We start from the raw sequence: 18,512 nt of genomic DNA, 5'->3' as shown, positions 1-18,512 counted from the left end.
GAACAGTGAGGTCATTATGTAACCCAGGATGGCCCCAAATTGTGTCCCAGAATAAGACCCTGAAAAACAGCAACAAAGCCTTCAACCTAGAATTCCCAAAAGGATTTATATCCAGACACTGAACACACCTTCATTCTCCTAGCTCATTAAGTATAGTCCCCTGAGATGAACGACAGCCCTGGATCTCGTCCTAAAGACCCCCATGTCCCCACAGTCCACCCACCACACCTGCCTCTACCTCCTATCTTATCCCTGCAGCCCCTACCCAAATCCAGGCTCCATCTTCTCCCTGGGCACTGAAGAGCTCCACCTTGTGGTGTACTGGCGGAAACTCCAATCTCACACCTCGAGCTCCAGTCCCTGCTCTACCGTAGCCCATGCCTGGTACTAACACAGTCAATGGTTCATCCACTTCACACACGAGGGGGGGAGGGAGGGAAGGAGGGAGGAAGGGAGAGAGGAGAGAGATACTCACACTCACTGTGGCTGTTATGGGTACAGCAGGAGTCTTCGATTTTGGTACCTAAACATGGTCATGCACAGTCAGGCCTCGCTGCCTCTGTGTCTGAAACCCTCTCGCAACCTCTGCTGCCACCTAGTGCTCTTCCAAGAACCAGCACCAGCGGCCCCTTCTCTGGAAATTTTTTCCTGACCATGTCAACCCCCCAAGAGATTCCTGTGCCTCCCCAGCCCTTCATGCCTTTTACCATCAATGTCTGTCCTCCCCTCCAATCCAAACTTCCTTGAGGGCAGGGCCCAGGTCTTATTCACCTTGATCAACACAGTCTCAGGCATCAGGCCTAGCACACCTGAAGTCTAGGAAATGCTTGTTTAAGTAATGAGTGGGTGAGTGAGCGAGCGCTGAGTGAGAGGGTGGCTATACAAGAGAACCGTGAGTAAAGTCGTGACAGCAGGAAGTGATGAAAGGAGGGATCCACAGGACAGGCAAGGAAGATAGAATCGATGGGTACATTTCTGAGGTTGCGCATCCCTGAACTCAGTTTCTTCTACGGCATCCTCCCTCGTCTCCTCTGCCGCAAGTCAAGTCCAGAACCCCGGTAGTGGGCCTTCTGGAAAGGACTTACCTGAACCAACCAGAAGAGCTGGTTTGCTTGGGAACCCCTTGGGCCTGTAGCCGAACCGACCCAACCCGACCCCTACCAGGTAGATTCCCTGTCTATTGGCCGAAACTAGCGGAGAATGACGTCTTTTAGAGCCTATTCCTGTCCGACAAGGGCTGAAGCCCATTCAGGAACATAGGGCGCGGCAGATCTCTGGAGAGAGCTCAGACTGCTGAGGGCGTGGTTGAAATGGCCAAGAATAGGGTTTATGGCCTCTGGTACCTGGGTGTTTCTAGGCGGTCTATTTCTTTTCTTCTTCCTCTCCCTCTTCTTTTTCCCAGTACTGGGATTGAACCAAGGGCTTTCCGTAGGTTAAACAAGGTCTCTACTACCGGGCACTGAGCCTCAATCCTTCTTCATTTTGAGACAATGTCCCGTTAAGTTGCGCAGACTGGCCTTGAACTCCCTATATTACCCAGAGTGTGGGCTCTGGTATTTGCCTCAACCTCCAGAGCGTTTAGGATTACAGACCTGCATCATACCCAGAAGCCCTTGGGTTTTGGTGAAAGAAGCCACAGTCACTGATCCTAAAGGAGCAAGGGCACTTAGGACCCCAGAGGGGAAAAATTAGTGGTCAAGATTCTTGTGTCTGAGGGTCCAAAGAATTAGGAACTTAAAAGATTGGGGTCCAGGAATTTGAACTCTGGGATCCTATGAGTCACTCTGGTTCACCTGTCCTGGATGACAGATCTGGGGTTCAGGATTTTATGAGGCTATTTGTGGAGTTGAGTCCTGAGGTGGAGTGCCTGCTAGAGGGAGGTGGGAGGCGGTCTCTGGCCTGGGTGGCCTTGGTACCTGCGTCCCTACCAAGAAAGCTAGGGGCAGAGCTTTCTGCAAAAGGAACCCGGAATGGGAGGAGACTTGAGGATAACACAGAGACAAGGAAAAAGGAAAACAAAGATACCGAAGGAGAGATAAAAATAATAAAACAATAATAACAGTTCTCTTGTCCTGAGTTTACTGTGGCCTGGGCTCTGTACCAAAGCATTTTCACACAATTATTCCGTGTTTTCCTCACAGTCCTAAGCAATTGAAGGTCATTAGCATTGTCATTATTATTATTATCCCTGTTTTACAAGTGAGAAAATTGAAGTCCAGTACAGGACAATCAAGATAGAGATATAAGGAGGGAAAAGATACAGATGTAAAGAGAACACACGCAGATGAAAACAAGATTAACAGATAAAGCAGTCAAGAATAAAAAGAGGAAAATACCTACAGTAAACAAAAGGAGCTGGACCTCCGGCCCGCGGTGGCAACACTTTGCAGGAGACTAGGACGAAAGGGAGGTGGGGCCAAAAGATGAGAACTTCTGGGCATCTTTCTTCCCTGACTCTGTGCCTTCAGCCTTTGTGCTATGGGGTGCTGAGCCAAGTTGGGGTCAAAAACAGTGATTAAGAAGAAGCAAATATGTCATTATACCAGCAAGAGATGATAAGAAAATGATTCACGGGGGTATCCCAGTCTAGGAGTGACCTCTGCGTCACACACAGCCTCTGCTCTTTAATTTGGATAGATCATGCTTCAGGGAGGACTGGGGACAGGCCCGCCCTCTCCCAATCTCTCTCCATCACTTGGAACTGCTGCTGTAACACTTCATGAACACAGGTGGGTCTCCCTGGGGGCAGGAAGTCCTGACGGACTTCCCTCCAGGCCTTGAACACTTGTACCTTAGAGACCTCAACACATGTCAGAGGCTCCATAAATGATGGATGGATGGATGGATGGATGGATGGATGGATGGATGGGTAATATCCACATCTCTCCAAGAAGCTCTTCCCCACACTGCCATTACCCTCCGTGTTGCCGTCACAGAGTCTCCCTGGCCCACACCATCTCCTCTAACCCTTCCCTTTCTCCTGTATCTCTCCACAAGCCACTGGGTCAAGCAGCCTCAGTAAACAGAAGCTGAAACCCATTTGGAGAACTCTCAGCTTCCCAAAATCCCCAGGGACTGAAAGAAGTGTTCTCAAGACTCCCACTTCAGGCACACTCCCAGCACCTCAGTCAGAGACACAAGATCATACCAAATGTGAGCCCTCCCAATAGAAGTCAGGTGTGAGCTTACGATGTCGGCACCCACAGAACACACATCACATCCTACGAGCATAAACAAGAAACAACCACAGAGTCACCTGCACTGACGGATATCCTCCTAACACAGGCAAGACAGACGCCCCAGCGGTACAATTACATGATCAGCGACTGATAAGCCCGCTGGCTGGAAGGAGCATGAGCAAGAGACTTGGTTTTGTTCCTTGTATCCAGAGCAACAGGCTGAACACATAAGCATCACGGTCATTACCATAGCACGGTGTTTCCTGCATGGTTCCATAGACAGTGTCACGCCTTTCACACTGAACACGTTGCTCGGACCCCTCAACAATGCTATCTGACACAGTCACGCTCACAGATGGGAAAACTGAGGTCAGAGAAGTTTGACAAACGTGCCCCAAATTTTCGTAGCCAGCGGCAATGGTGGGGGAGGGGCAGGCTGACGACCTGAATTTGATCCCTGGGATCCACAAGGCAAAAGGAAAGAAGTGAGTCCCATACGTTGTCCTCTGACCTCTAACCTGTGCCGTGGCAGGTACAAACAAATAAATAAATGCAACAAAATAAAGCAATTGGAATTAAAAACCCAGGTTTCTCAGCTCAAGAATCTATCACCTAAGGTTATGTATCAATCAATAAAGATAAATAAAACTGGGCACACTGGTACATGGCTGTGATCCCAGCACTGAGGCAAGATGGTTAAAGTTCAAGATGAGCCTGGGCTGCAGAGCAAACTCCAGATCCCCCAAGGCTATAGGATTGTTTGTTGTATGGCTTTCCTGGGGAGAGGCAAGAAAAATACCCATTTGCTCCCCAATAGATAGGGCGCAGGCGGACCAAAGAAAGATTCTATCAGGAACAACTTGGCAAAAATAGATAAATGTGTTGGGGTTATTTAAAGCCCATGGGTGACTTGGGAAGCTGCACCAATGGAAGTCCCACCCTTCTTCAATGCTTGTATTTACATGTTAGTATTTTCTAGGGCTATGTAGAGCTGGGCAGGAGGGAACAGTAACTGGGGTCTCGGGAACATCTTGGGGTGACCTTCTCCTCCCTCCCAAAGACCCAGATATCTGCTGTGATTGCCATGACTTCAGGTCAAGGTCTCAGGTCACCGCAGCTGTTCCGCTGCAGGATGGCATTGGGCTCATTGGTACTCAAAGAAGCATCCATGAAGTTGTTCATCTGGTAAAGAGGCTTGCTGAGTGACCCTGGCGACCTGAGTTGACCTGAGTTGACCCTAGCCCCATCCTTGGAAACGGATGCTGCCTTCTGGCTTCTGCATGCACGTGTATTTATTTATTTTGTTATTATTATTAGTGTGTGTGTGTGTGTATGTGTGTGTGTGTGTATGTGTGTGCGTGCATGTGTGTGTATACAGGCACTTCCCATAACAAGTACATGGGAGTCAGAGGACACCATAATTCTCTTTCTACCACGTGGATTCTAGGAATCAGGCTTGGCAGCAAGCACCCTTAGCACTGAACCATTTCACTGGTCCAGTAATATTTTTTTTAAAGCGTCAAAGAAACAGCTTACACAATAGTGACACTTTGTCTCAAAGACCAAACAGGCAAAAACGGAGAGTAGTAGCGCAGGAACATAGTTCCAGCACTCAGGGACCAAGGCAGGAAGGCCATTGGGAGCCTGAGGCCTAGTATGTTCAAGACATGCCTGGTGGGCTTAAGACGAGCTTGGGATAGATGAGGCAGTGCACAGAATCAATAAAGCAAAGCTCGTAGGGGCTCACAGAGACTGAAGGCTGCCTGGTCTGCACCGGCTCCCCTGCATGTGTGCTATGGTTGTGCGACTCACAACAGAGGGAGTGGAAGTGTCTCTGACTCTGTCTTCCTCCTACTGGGTTGTCTTGTTCAGCCTTGATCTGAGGGTTTGTACCTAGTCTTATGGTATCTTGTCATGCGGTGTTTGGCTGATATCCCTGGGAGGCCTGCTCTTTTCTGAAAGGAAATGGAGGAGAAGTGGAGCTGGGGGTGGCGGGGACTGGAAGAAGTGGAAGGAGGAGGAACTTCAATCAGAATGTATTGAAAACAAAAAGAAAAGAAAAAACCCTGCATAAAAGACTCCTTAAAAGTCACACACAGTCACATAACCACACAGAGGGCACTGGGTGGCACACCTAAAGCTCCCTGGGTCCCTCCTGTTCTGCTGGGTTGGCCCTCAAGGAAACAGTAGGCTTAGGTTGGGAAGGGGGGGCCCCACTTGTCCTCTCAGCCAGACTGGTTCCGCCAGGGCCATGGACGGCACAACCTGTCTTGCTTGTGAAACCCATGTTGGGCAACTGGGCTTGAATGTGGATGCCTGAATTCCGGGGAGAGATGAGCTGGAACACCTGAGTCTGGTGTCCTGAGGGAGCAGAGGGGGTGGAGGGCCTGGGTGCCAGGCACATTCTCAGGAAAGGAGGAGAGGACTGGGAGCTGGACATCCAGGTTCTGGGCATGCAGGACCACAATCCCACTGGGTTTTGCTGTTGGAGGGAGAGCTCCAGTCATGGTAAATAAAATACAAGACGCACAATGCAGTCTGGATTGCCAATAAATAATTAGATTTGGTCTTGGTATAAGTATATTCCCACGTAACAATCTTGGAGCCTTCATTGTTTCTCTGAAGCTCCAAGTAGAGTCCGTGTGGTGGTGCACACACAGAATTCCAGCCCTCATCCTTGGGCAGGGAGATCCTAAGTTCAAGGACAGCCTAGGCTTCATTTTGAGATGCTATCTGAAAACACAACTGAACTTCTGGGAGCCAGTAAGATGGCTCAGCGGAGCCGGGCAGTGACGATGCACACCTTTAAACCCAGCACTTGGGAGGCAGAGGCAGGTGAATCTCTGTAAGTTTAAGGCCAGCTTGGTCTAACAGAATGAGCTCCAGGACACCCAGGCCTGTTACACAGAGAAATCCTGTCTTGTTGGGGGCGGGGAAGGCGAGAAAAAAGGATGGCTCTGCAGACAAAGGCGCTTGCTGCCGAAACCTAACAATCTAGGCTCAGTGGTTAAGAGCACTGACTGCTCGTTCATAGGACCCTGGTTCAATTCTCAGCACCCACATGGTGGCTCACAGCTGTCTGTAAATTTAGCTCCAAGAAAGAATCTAGTACCCTTTTCTGGCCTCCATGGGTAACAGACATGCTCGCGGTGCACAGACATACAGGCAAAATTTCTGTACACAGAAAGATAGATAGATAGATAGATAGATAGATAGATAGATAGATAGGAGGGAGGGAGGAAGGAAGGAAGGAAAGAAAGAAAGAAAGAAAGAGAGAGAAAGCTGGGTGTTGGCAGCACACACAGATGCACAGGCAGGAGGATCTCTGTGAGTTCAAAGCCATCCTGGCCTACAGAGTAATTTCCAGGACAGCCAGGGCTACACAGAGAAACCCTGTCTTGAAAAACAAAAACAAAAATTAAAAATGAAACCAAGCACTGTATATGTAACCAGTCCCCCACTTAAGTGGGGCAAGGTCAAGCACCTGCCAGTTGGGTCATGCGCACTTCCCAGCTCCCCAGACTTCATGTCTTCACGCGAATGGATATCCCCCACCCCTTTCCCACTTCAAGCCAACTCACAATTTCCCCAGCCCCAGTTTCCTCCTCTGCATGAGTGGCTGTATCTAATTGGCAGCCCCAAGGCTATGCCATTAAACGTAACAACTCGGGTTGTCACCTGGGGAGCCTGTGGTCCTCAGTTATAACTTGCAGTCACTTGCAGTTCATTCTCTGTAATATGGGAAGAGGCCATGAGGCTGCCTTAGAGGAGGGTGAGACAGGGGAAAGACCCGTGATAGGAGACACAGGCCCAGGATGAGGAGTCACGAACACAGGTTCTGAGGGGAGAGACACCAAGAAAGAGGACACAAACACACATGTCGAAACGGATCTGCAAAGCTGAGGAAAAGAAGGAAGGGATGTGATGGCTCAGGCTTGCAATCCGAGAACCCGGAAGGCTGAGGCAGGAGGATCACCATGAATTGAGGCTAGCCTAGCTACATACAGAGTAAAACCCTGCCTCAAAATAAAAAAATAATAGAAGGAAGGAAGGAAGGGAGCTAGCTGGGGATGTAGCTCAGTTAGCAGACAGCTAGCCTAGCATGGACAAGGCCCTTGGTTTGATCCCCGGCACTAGTTTGATTACCAGACTTGGTAATTTTGTTAGTGCAAGCCCATAATCTCAGTCCTCGGAGGTGAAGGCAAGATGTCCAGAGTCATCCTCAGGTACACAGTGAGTTGGAGGCCAGTCTGAGCTACATGCAAGCCTGTCTCAAAAAAAATTTAAAGAAAAGAAAAGAAAAAAAACAAAAAATGAAGGAAGAAAGGAAGGAGGGAGAAATAAAGGACAGACTTAATTTAGAGCTGGACAAATACACAGAAATGGGGAGACAGGCACTCAAAAATGAAGTGGGAAATGTCAGTCAAGTACATGGGCGCCACACCAAGAGACAGACAAGACGTTCACTGCCATGGATCTGGGGACAAAGCGAGCCAGCCATTTGGATGGTGCCAGGAGACAAAGGTTTGGGCCCTAGAGTGTTGGACAGGTGGAGAAAGCTGTGACCCATTGCTGTCACCTCATATCCATACACTGTGGCACGGTGACACACCTTCTCTAGAGGTGACACCCCAATCTTCTGGTGCCTCCTATATTTTAGGGGTGACACCCATGGTAGGAACTCCACCCAACTCTAATGCCGCTTCCCCACTGAGTCACCAAAAACCCTGTCAGGCCTGTTGGGGGAAAACTTTGATGAATCAAATATCCAATTCCCATCACCCCTGAAGCCCAGTACATCGGAAACTTGGATCCAGCTCTCTAGGAACACCCACTCTCAACAAGGGACACCGGGGTCTAGACCCTCCTTTACGTAAATTGATACACCCAGGCTCAGCCCTTGCCCCTCAAACCCACAGGTCCCAACCCCAACCCTCCTCCTCAGAACCAAGGGTCTAGACCCCAGCCCTCCTCCCTCAGACTCACATCCCAGACCACCCCTCAGGTTGTAACCAGGGCCAGTTACACCCTCACTTTTTCTTGTCAGTCGCCAGCCCCCTCCCCTCCCATTCCCAGTGGAGATGAGGTGCTTCTTTACTTTGGTCCCCATATGACTCCCTAAAACGCACTGCCCCCCCACCATGTTTCCAGGTCTTGAACAGGAAGAACAGTGTCCCTCGTTCCCCTTCAACATGACAAAATCACTAAGCAAGATGAGAAGGGATCACAAAGGAAAACCCATCATCCTCACTCCCCCCACTCTGAACAGCACACCAGGTCTCCCCTTGCCTCCCTCTCCCCTCACTCCTCCCACCCCCACCCCCACCTTATTGGTCCTGCTCTCAGCCCACAGGTCCCTCTGACCTCTCCAAAACCCTGCTCCATATTTTTCCTATTTCTCCCCAGATGATACACTCTGTCTCTCAATATCTTTCTCTCCTCATCCCCGTCTCTCAGTCTCCTCTCCCACCACCCATTTCCTGGTTCCTGTATCCCCCACTCTCTTCTCATCTCCATCTTCCCCTCTCTTTTGGAGCACTCTGCTCCTCAAATCTTCTCCACCCCTGACTCTCTATGTCACCCCTACTCTGGTTTCTACCTCTGCCCCCAGGACTTCAGTCCTGAGCGATGAGACAGGAGGGGAAGTGGGGTGTGGGGAATGGAAAATCCAGGCGGAAGGGAAGAGGGTCAGGCAGACCGGCTAGGCTCCCTAGGTATCTCTGTCAGAGCCCCGCCCAGGCTGTGTGGCCTGGCCCATATAAGTGGCTCCTGGCCTGACACCGAGAACTTGGTGTCTGCTGCACTTCTCCGTGTCACCTCCATTGCCACCTCCTCACGTGGGTCTGCAGGTAGGAGCACCTTCTCTCCCCAGAGCCTCTGCTCCAGGCAGGGCCCCTTGGCTGTTCTCCACCTACCTGGCTCTCAGCTCCGCTCCTTTCTCATCTCTGATTGTCAGTAACCAGGAACCTTGCTCTCTCCCAAAGCCCCATCTTCCCAGTCTCACTTGTCCAACCTGAGAGGTACTGAGTTGAATTTAGAAATTTGGGGGCCCAATACCCAATCTCCTAGTCTGTTTGGATTGGCCCATCCGAAACAGTACATTTCTCTTCATCTCTGAGCCTCTGGCCCTCTGTGAGATTGACTTGCAGAGGCAAAGTGCTTGGCGCTTGTGGGTGTCACTAGCAGTGTCTCTGTGGGCACCTGGCTCAGAGCTCTTCGTCTCTACCACACCTGTCCCTGTCCCTTGCTCTCTTTGTCTCTCTCCAACTCTGCCTCTGCTCCATAAAGAGTCCTCTGGGGTCTGTCGGGCAGCTGTTAAGATGGGCGAGTTGTTCGCCCCACCCTTTCCATCCTAGCCAACAGGCTAACACAGCCTCTTTCTCTTCAGCTCTCTTCCCCGTGAGAGTCCAGCTCCCCCAGTGCCCTAGTCCCTTGCCCTCCCTTGCCCAGTATCCAGCGTCCCTGGGACAGACCCCGTTGCCGTAGCTGTTGCTGTAGCCGTTGCTGTAGCCATCCCCTGCAGCCGTTCACACAGCAGCCACCTCCTCAGGGCCAGCGAGATGCAGTTTGAGATGCACGACAACGTGAAAGGCAAAGGTGGGATCACAGGATGGACCAACAACCTTTGGGGAGCTAGGAACCTGGCTGCCTCCCTCCCCTGGGCACCCTGGCTTCGAAGATAAATGGCACCTGCTTTTACCCCAGAGACCCCTGAAATGCTGGAGCCTAATCGTGGAGGAGGAGGAGGAGGAGGAGGAGGAGGTGGTGGCAAATCTAAGCAATGCCCAGCTGTGGTGCCCACTTTTCCTCCCAACCTTGGTTCAACCAGATGTATAGTTGGCAACAGCAACAGGGACAGACTAGGGGTGTTGATGACCAAATGGAAGGGGTATAGCGATGTTTCCTCAAGGGGGCGGCCAAGTGGCCTGCCCAGACTGCCCGGCAGAAGGAAGGGTGGCAAGGGTGCCATGGCCCAGAAGGGCCTGCCGGGATGCCTGTTGATCCTCTTTCCTACCTCCACAGCCATGTCCTATCCAGTGACCAGTCAGCCTCAGTGTGCCAATACTTGCTACCAGACACAGCTCAGCGATTGGCACACCGGCCTCACCGACTGCTGCAACGACATGCCCGTCTGTGAGTGTGCCCAGGGAAGGCGGGAAGGGGCGGAAGCTCACCCCAAACTCGTCCCAACCCTTTCTACACCTTTCACCTACCCCTTTGTCGTGCTCTGATGGGGCCCTTCTGCAATCTTCACTGCCTTGGATCTCACCATCCAGCCCTCAGCCTCCCTCTTCAGCCGCTGGTCCTCCCCACCGGACCCTGATTGCTTTGGGTCTTTGCCCCCTTCTTTACACCTGTCCTCCGGGAACCCTCATCCTTTCTTGCCATCGTGTGTGCCCTCCCTGAGAGCAAGCGCAGCAGGTCCCGACCCTGACTATTCCGCCCTGTCTAGGTCTGTGCGGCACTTTCGCTCCGCTGTGCCTCGCCTGCCGAATCTCTGACGACTTCGGGGAGTGCTGTTGTGCACCGTACCTGCCCGGAGGCTTGCACTCTCTGCGCACGGGCATGCGGGAGCGCTACCACATCCAGGTGCGAGCCAGTTCCGGACCACTGGGACTGAGGACTGGGGACCCGCCACCTGGGACCCCAAAGCAAGGTTTCTGACCCCTATCGATTTCTCTCTTTTCCACCCTCCAGGGCTCCGTCGGGCACGATTGGGCTACCCTCACCTTTTGCCTCCCCTGCGCCCTCTGTCAGATGGCGCGGGAACTGAAGATCCGCGAGTAAGAACGTCCTCTCCCCTCTCCCTAGTCCCTGGTCACGCCTGGCCTCTCAGGAGATGGGAGGGGGGCACTCCTTGGAAAGCCTGTCCCACTGCCCTTTGCCACCGCCAAAAAGTACACCCACAATAAAAACCGGAAAACCAGCCCCGCCTACATGCTTTTTATTGTCGCGGGGAAGGAATCTGGGTGCAGTGGGAGGTTGAGTGAGGTGGGATGCATGAAAGATGTCTAGGTGTATCAGAGAAGACGGGTTTGATGGGACAGGCCGCATAGATGACGCTGCTGAGGCTCCCTGTAGGCGTCTCACAGAGTGAAACCATTAGCCCTCAAGCTGCAGATGGCCTATCTGAACCTCTGCCCACATCCTGAACATAAGCAAAACAAGCAAGCTGGTCTTGGTGCCAAAGCCTGCTGTAATCACAGCAGGATGCTGAGGCCAGAAGTTTAAGAGGCATCTGGGCAGCCTGGGATGCAAGGTATGAGGCCATCCTGAACTACATACTGAGACCCTGCCTCAAATAAAAAAGCTTTTAAAGTGAAGGTAGAACTTAAACTCAAACCAGGCGGTGGTGGCGCAAGCCTTTAATCCCAGCACTGGGGAGGCAGAGGAAGGCAGATCTGAGTTCGAGGCCAGCCTGGTCTACAGAGCGAGTTCCAGGACAGGCTCCAAAGCTACAGAGAAAACCTGGCTTGAAAAACAAAAAACAAGAAAGACTTAAACTCTTCAAACAATGTTGTCCCCTGCTTAGGATCTATAGACTTTTTTAAAAAGATTTTTAGGCGAGGCAGCGGTAGCGCACACTTTGAGGTAGAAAGCAGGCAGATCACTGAGTTTGAGCCTAGCCTGGTCTACAGAGCTAGTTCCAGGACAGCCGGGACTACACAGAGAAACACTGCCTCAAAAAATAAATAAAAAGTTTAAAATTTTATGTGTATGTGTATGGGTTTTGCACCTGCACACATGCCAAGAGCCGGAGACGATGCTGAGTCCCCATAGCCTGTTCTCCCCTCAGCCTCCAGACAAGATGGGCCTTTGAGGAAACCCCTGTCAAGGGTAGCCCATCATACTGAAGTTCATCACCACCTCCTTAACTCACTGACTTTGTATGATGACATTTACTGCAAAACAACTAATTGAACATGTGCGGGGGAGGGGTGTCCAGTTTTGACCTTGCCACTTCTCTATTAGTGAGTTTGTAAACCTTTCTGAGCCCATTTTCTCCTCTGAGGTTAGCAGTTCCTAATTTGAAAAACAAAAAAACAAAACCTATTCTGGAAGCTGGAGGGATGACTCAGTGGTTAAGAGCACTGGCTGCTGTTAGGGAGGAGTTGAGTTTGGTTCACAGCACCTACAGGACAGCTCACAACTGCCTGTAACTCTTCTTCCAGGGGATCTGACGCCCTCTTCTGGCCTACTCGGGCACCTGAACTCACATGCACATATACAAACACACAAATAAGTCTTTTTTAAAAAGCCAGGTTTATGTTCACATCTTAAAGGGTAGGAGCCACCATCAACTTATAAAGGCAAAACTCGTGGAGCCAGTGATGCCTGAAATCCCATGTTGTCACACGGGAAACTTCAGTCTCTCTCAAGTCCAGCCTGCCACGTCCTTGTCTGCACTTAAGCAAGTGACTGGTGTTGGGGCGAGCATACAGGGAAGGTGTACTGCAAAGCACTTGCGGCAGAAGATCCATGCTGAGAGCGGAGATCTCAGGTCCACACCTGCCCTTACATCGAGGCTTTGGCACAGCCTGGGGCCGAGGGCTAAGATGGTTAAACATGATGCTTTTCAGCCTCGGTATTGAGTGTGTTTCAGAGAGTGCCCATGTGTGCCCAGTTACCACATTGCTAAATGTGTTTCAGAGTGCCCATGTGTGCCCAGTTACCACACTGCCGAGTGCCCTCCCAGCTCTACCAGTTGTCCATCTCAGCTCCTCAGATGAAACAGAATGGTTTGTGTGTTCTGTACCCCAGCTTTTCTGTCTAATGCCAATGCCGGGACACAGGCTGTCTGTTTCTCCCTGAGTCAAACTCTGGCAGGGACAAAGAAAGGGTCAGAGACGTCCCTGCCCATTGTCTCCTCGCCTCTCTTCTGGGGAGCAAGAGATCCCGTTGTGGTACACTTCCAATGCCAAAGCCAGTCTCAGGACACATGACTCTGAGGTGGAACCAGGACAAGGACACCTGCGCCACTCACCCGGAGCTCAGCCCTCCCTCCCGTGCACACAAGAGGCACCCAAGACACCTGCGTCTTCCCCACACTATTTGCTGCTCCAGCTGCTCTCCTGTGGATGCCATGTGGTCCCTGCCCTCTGACACGCACACAGCAGCAGGGCCTCTCAGACTGGGGTAACCCACCCCAGGACCAAAACAGCATGTGGAAGTCCAAGTCTTGGGAAAGCAAGAGTCCCAAGCTCAGGGAGCTGCCTAGGACGGGGAAGGGAGTCCTCAAGGGTTAGAAGAGCATCTCCATCCAAAAAGGAAGTCCGGGTGGGGTGGCCCCCAGGATCCCCCACCCCCCACTGTCACCCCACACTTGCTAGAGCAGGTTGTTAGGCATCTGGGGCAAAGGACTTTCCTCTGAGGCTCCCTTGAAACAAGCCTGAATTCGCAGCTTCAGATGGTGACCCTGGTCTCAGTCACCACCAGGGAAGGCACAGCAGCTCACGGTTCCAATTCCAACACACAAGACACTGTCCTGTGTCTTCTCAGTAGCTGCCGGCTTTTGCCAGCACCACAACTCACGACCCTGGATCCCTCCTGTAGAAACACTCAAAGGGCTTTCTGGGAGAGTCCCCAGTCAGACCTGACTCAAGCCCAAACCGGACTCTGCTGTTTTTCCCACAAGCCCCAGCCTGCCCCTTCTTAGTAGTGGCCTCACTCCACCCTGGCCATACCCAGGCCATGAAGTGGCCATCTGGATGTGTCCCCTTCCTCACCCTAACATCTGCACACTGTCACATCCTGTCATTCCTCCTGCAGTTGATCCTGACTCACCCTCCTCCTGCGACTGCTACCCACCTGCAGCCTCTCCAGTCCCCTCCAGCCCCCTCTTCTTGAACAGGCATGACTCCTCGTTCCCCACCACAGAACTGCCCAACAGCTTCCCAAGACTACAACCCCAGGTCTTGCCTGTCCCCAGCCTCATCTTACACCTGATCTGGGTTGCAGTGGCCAGGTTTCTGGTTCTTCTAACAAACTGGTTCCAGGCTCGGGGCCTTCAGAAGCCTTGTAGCTTCCTTAACTCTGAATCATTTCCCTCAGTCTGCCACCTTTCCCAGCCTAGTTTCTCCAAACACCTAATTTTTATCCACAATCCCTTAGTGTTAGACCTTGCTAATGTCAAGACGCCTCTCCGAACCAGTGTATGTGTGTGCGTGTGTATGTGTGTGCACGTGTGTGTCTCCTTTCAAGACCCCAAGTCCCATCAATCCAGGGACGTTCCTCTCGCCTCTGGCTTTGCTCTGTGCCTACAACTGAACCAGGCACAGAGTAGCAGCTCAATAAATAGTTGCTAAATGCAGAACAAAGGGGGAACCTGGGGAAAGGGAGCCAGTGGTGTCTGAGGGCTGTCCAAAGTCAGCAGGTGACTTATGAGGACTCTTGACCAGTCAGAGGGACATGCTAGTGAGATTGTCCTGGCTCAACAGTCCCTTTCGGCCACCACCACCCCCATGCCCACTGCCTCCAGCACCCCCGCTGCCCCCACAGTACTCATGCAGCCTATGCCGCAGCGTGACAAGGGCTGACCCAAGACAGGCCCCATTGGGAGCATGAGGCCCCCCGGGCAGCTGAAGCAGCAGAGTGGCCACACCAGCCATGCCATCTTCTGTGGGTTCAAGGGTGATGGGTCCAGCTCGTAGGCCAGCTGCGGTGGCAGGGAGGCCTGGTGGGCAGCACCCCCCTCCCATGGGTCCCCAGGGCCCCCCAGCTCCTGTCAGCAATAGAGGTGCTAGGAAAGGCTCAGAGCGGCGGAAGGCAGGAGGTGGGAGCCCAGCCGGCTTCCAAGGAGGGGCTGGGCCAGTAGGCTCTGGAGGGAAGCAGACAGTGACCTTGGCAAAGGGGCGGCTGGCCATCTTGGTCATCTCCTGCAGGTGCCGGCGCTGCTCTTGTCGCTGGTCCAGGGCCTGCTTGGCCTTCCAGAGGAGAACACAGAGTGAGAGGAAAAGGAAGAAGCAAGAGAAGAAGACAGAGAAGAAGACGAACAAGTCAATGTGGGCCTGGTCTTGCCGGAAGAAGAGCAGGCCCTGTGAGTCCGCCGAGCCATTGGCACCAGGCCCACTGGGATCTCCCACGCCCAGCAGCAGCAGGTAGAAGCGGCTTGATTTGAGGGCATGGTGCTCGTGGGGATAGGTGATCACCAGCCTGTCCCGCACACTGCGGACCACCAGCACTGCCGACGGCTCTGTCACTGTCACATAGGTAATCAGGCCCCGGGGCCACACCTCCCGGACTCGTGGCTCCACTGGAGTGCCTGGACCACTTCCAGTCCCTAGTCCTCCTAGGTCCCCGGCCACCCGGGGTCCACCATCAGCGGGAGGAGGGGGAGGTGGGGGAGGTGGAGGCGGCTGGATATGCACAGTGTGGACACCCGTATCAGGGGCCACTCGGACCACAAAGGTGTCGTAGGAGGTGGAGACGTACAGGTCCACAGCACCGAAGGTCACATCTAGTGTCAGGCGAATGTCCACGTTGGTGAACTTGGGCTGCACGCCAAAAAGCACAGTGCGTCCAGGACCCAGGGCCCGGCGTTTGGGCTCGTGGAAGCAGTTGGTCTGGGAAGTAGGGTCCAGGCAGCACTCCTGTTCCACTGAGATGAGCCGGTAACACTGCTGGCCCCCTAGAGGGCTCCCGTGGAATGACTCCCGGCACTTGGCACACTGTGGACAGGAAGGAGTAGAGGGGGCCACCAGGGCTGAGCTCCGGTGAGACCCTCAATTCCAAACAGCCACTGCACTGCGCTCCCCCGCAGCACCCTAGCTGCACCCCAGCCGAGCTCAGGCTCTGATGCTCAGCCCTGAGGATGTCTGTGGGACCCTGGCTGTACATCCTCACAAGCTGCATGGCCCTCTGCCAGGGACCTGAGCTCACTGAACACATTTAGACGGAAGCCAAGGCTTGCTCAGGGAACTGAAATCACATTTGTGCCACTTGGCTCAGAGTTGGCAGCCTCGCCTGCCCACCTGGCTTCTGACCTGTCGGGCACATGTCCATCTCAGGGCGTCTGCACCAACTGATCCTCTCTGCCTAGATGGCTCCACAGGTCGGCTTGTCTGTCACAGTCATTTCCACCTTAAATGTCACTTTCTTACCAAGGCCTCCTCTGTCCTGATACCATACCTACCACTTCTAGGGGTGTTATCTGTTTTGCTTTTGAGACAGAGTGTTGCTGTGTAGCCCAGGCTAGTCTTGAACTCTTGATCTTCCTGCCTCGGCCTCCCCAGTGCTGAGTGTACAGGCTTGAAGCATTACGTCCACCTCAGCTTAAGCTTTTCTGCTTACCTTATCCCATCACCTAAACAACACAAGTCCCAGAGAACAGACACTGTGCTTGTTTTGTTATCCACTGGGGCTCCAGTTCTTGCATGGCGTCGGGCATATACTGGGTGCTTAGTGAACATATGTGGAATGAAGGAGAGATGGGGGCAGGGACAAGCTCTCACAACTCCTGTAACTCACCAGGAACCACTCCCATACAGACAGGCTCCTCCAGGCAGCCACCGGGACTGGAATAGGACCCTTGGTCTCTCTGGGCCTTTTCTTCTCATGCCTACATTCTGCCAAGGGCCCTGCAAAGCCTTGACAAGTCTTCCACGTCTGGGCTAAGCTACTACCGCCAAAGCACAGCACGCTGCTCACCCAGGCACTCTCCACATGCTGGCTATTATTGCTTAATTATTAGAACCAAATAAACGCTACTTGGAGTTGCCAACAGAGGCTGGAGGAAGTCTGCACTGATCTCCAGCCCACTCTAGTAAAGGTCAATGGATATTTGTGATGAGGTTTTTTTGTTTGTTTGTTTTTGTTGGGCACAGCGGCACACACCTATAATTCTAGTATAGGGGGACTTACTGCTCTACCACTGAACCACACCCCCAGCCCCTCACTGGGGGATTCTAGGCAGGGGTTCTATCATAGAGGATTGCTTCTAGGCTTTCTGTGTATGTGTGTGAATGCATTTGTGTGTGTGTGTGTGTGTGTGTGTGTAGTATATGTGTGAGTGAATTTTATGTTTGTGAATATGTATGTTCAAGTGTATTTGAGGATCCAAAGTTAGGTCTTTTTTGTTCTGTTTTGTTTTTCTTTTTCTTTCTTTTTAAAATATCTTTTTTTAAAAATTTAATTTATTTATTATGTATACCTGCAGGCCAGAAGAGGGCACCAGACCTCTTTACAGATGGCTGTGAGCCACCATGTGGTGGCTGGGAATTGAACTCAGGACCTTTGGAAGATCAGGCAATGCTCTTAACCACTGAGCCGTCTCTCCAGCCCTTGTGTTAGGTTTTTTTTTTTTTTTTTTGAGGCCTGAGTCTTGTACCATGCAAGCCTAGAAATGACAGTAAACCTCCTGCCTCAGTCTCCTAAGAACTAAAATTACAAACTGGAGCCATCAGACCTGGTTCCCAAAGGGTATTTAAATCTAAGTTTAGAATTAAACCAGCCCAGAGTCACCTGACAGCGGAAAGCAAGCACAGCTGGCACGGGCAGAGCAGAGGAGAGCCACGGGGACATTCCTGATGTCACTGTGAACTCCTGGATGCAGCCATTCCTAAACGAAGGCCCCAGGCCACAGAGGTTCTGGTCCTTCTTCCTGCTGCTGTTGTTTTGTGACAGGCTCTCGTGTAGCCCAGGCTGGCCTCACAGTCTCTACATAGCTGAGGATAACCTTGAACCTCCGGTCCTCCTAACTCTACCTCAGTTTGTGCAGTGTCAAGAGTTCAAAGCCCAGATTCACACGTTAGGGGAGAATTCTACCAGCTAAGCCACATCCTCAGACTGTATTGCCTTTGAAACAGTATCTCTCTATTGCCCAGGCTTGCCATGAACTCCTGTAGAACTCCTGCCTCAGTCTCCTGAATAGCTGCTGTGTGCCGCTGTGCCCAGTCAGACCTGTTTTCAGACCGTGAGCACTGAGGCGGGTCTCTGGCACTTGCGGCCTGCAACCCGTGACTGCAGTCACAGTAAGAGACCCGAGGCCCACATCTGGACTCTGCATGACTGCCCAGCATTCAGCAAGTCTGCAAGCTGATCTCCATCCCAAACCAGACTCAGTTTGCTTGGTCCCGAGTCCCTTAGCCCAGCCCTGGCCTTTTGCTCCTGTGGCACCTAGTCCAGTAGCTGGCTTTTCCAGACCCACCTGGTACTTGTAGCAGTCTCGGCGGTCACTGGGAGAGCTGCCCTGGCAGGTGCCCGTCTCTGTGTTGTTCTGACATGGGCAGCCTGTCCCGTCCTGCTCATTACAGGTGTCGGCGTGGCCATTACACTGGCATCTAAGGATGGAAGAGAGTGGGGGGGGGGGGGGGGGGTGAATGCCTGCCCAAGTCC

At 52.4% G+C, this 18,512-nt stretch overlaps 2 protein-coding genes across 2 annotated transcripts in view; one reads left to right on the top strand and one right to left on the bottom strand.

The window, feature by feature from the left end:
* Positions 1-9,739: 9,739 nt before the first annotated feature.
* Positions 9,740-11,066, top strand: Cnfn (cornifelin). Its single transcript, XM_041654904.1, has 4 exons — positions 9,740-9,776; positions 10,203-10,313; positions 10,633-10,769; positions 10,878-11,066. The coding sequence occupies exons 1-4, from the start codon at positions 9,740-9,742 to the stop codon at positions 10,965-10,967; spliced, it is 375 nt and encodes a 124-aa protein (XP_041510838.1). The 3' UTR covers positions 10,968-11,066.
* A 1,339-nt stretch (positions 11,067-12,405) lies between these two features.
* Megf8 (multiple EGF like domains 8) overlaps positions 12,406-18,512 on the bottom strand; it is a 48,597-nt gene continuing 42,490 nt past the window's right edge. The window contains exons 40-41 of the mRNA XM_041654828.1: positions 18,325-18,457; positions 12,406-15,847 (exon numbers count right to left, since the gene is read on the bottom strand). Of these exons, the coding sequence (XP_041510762.1) occupies positions 14,579-15,847; positions 18,325-18,457 (1,402 nt within the window). The 3' untranslated portion in view covers positions 12,406-14,578. The remainder of the gene's footprint in view (positions 15,848-18,324; positions 18,458-18,512) is intronic.

The sequence above is a fragment of the Microtus oregoni genome, unplaced genomic scaffold (genome assembly GCF_018167655.1).
Source record: "Microtus oregoni isolate MIOR12 unplaced genomic scaffold, Mior012 000006F_ref0000085, whole genome shotgun sequence".
NCBI classification, from domain to species: domain Eukaryota; kingdom Metazoa; phylum Chordata; class Mammalia; order Rodentia; family Cricetidae; genus Microtus; species Microtus oregoni.
Note: the sequence above shows the minus strand (reverse complement) of the source record. Positions and strands in the feature narration are given on the sequence as shown.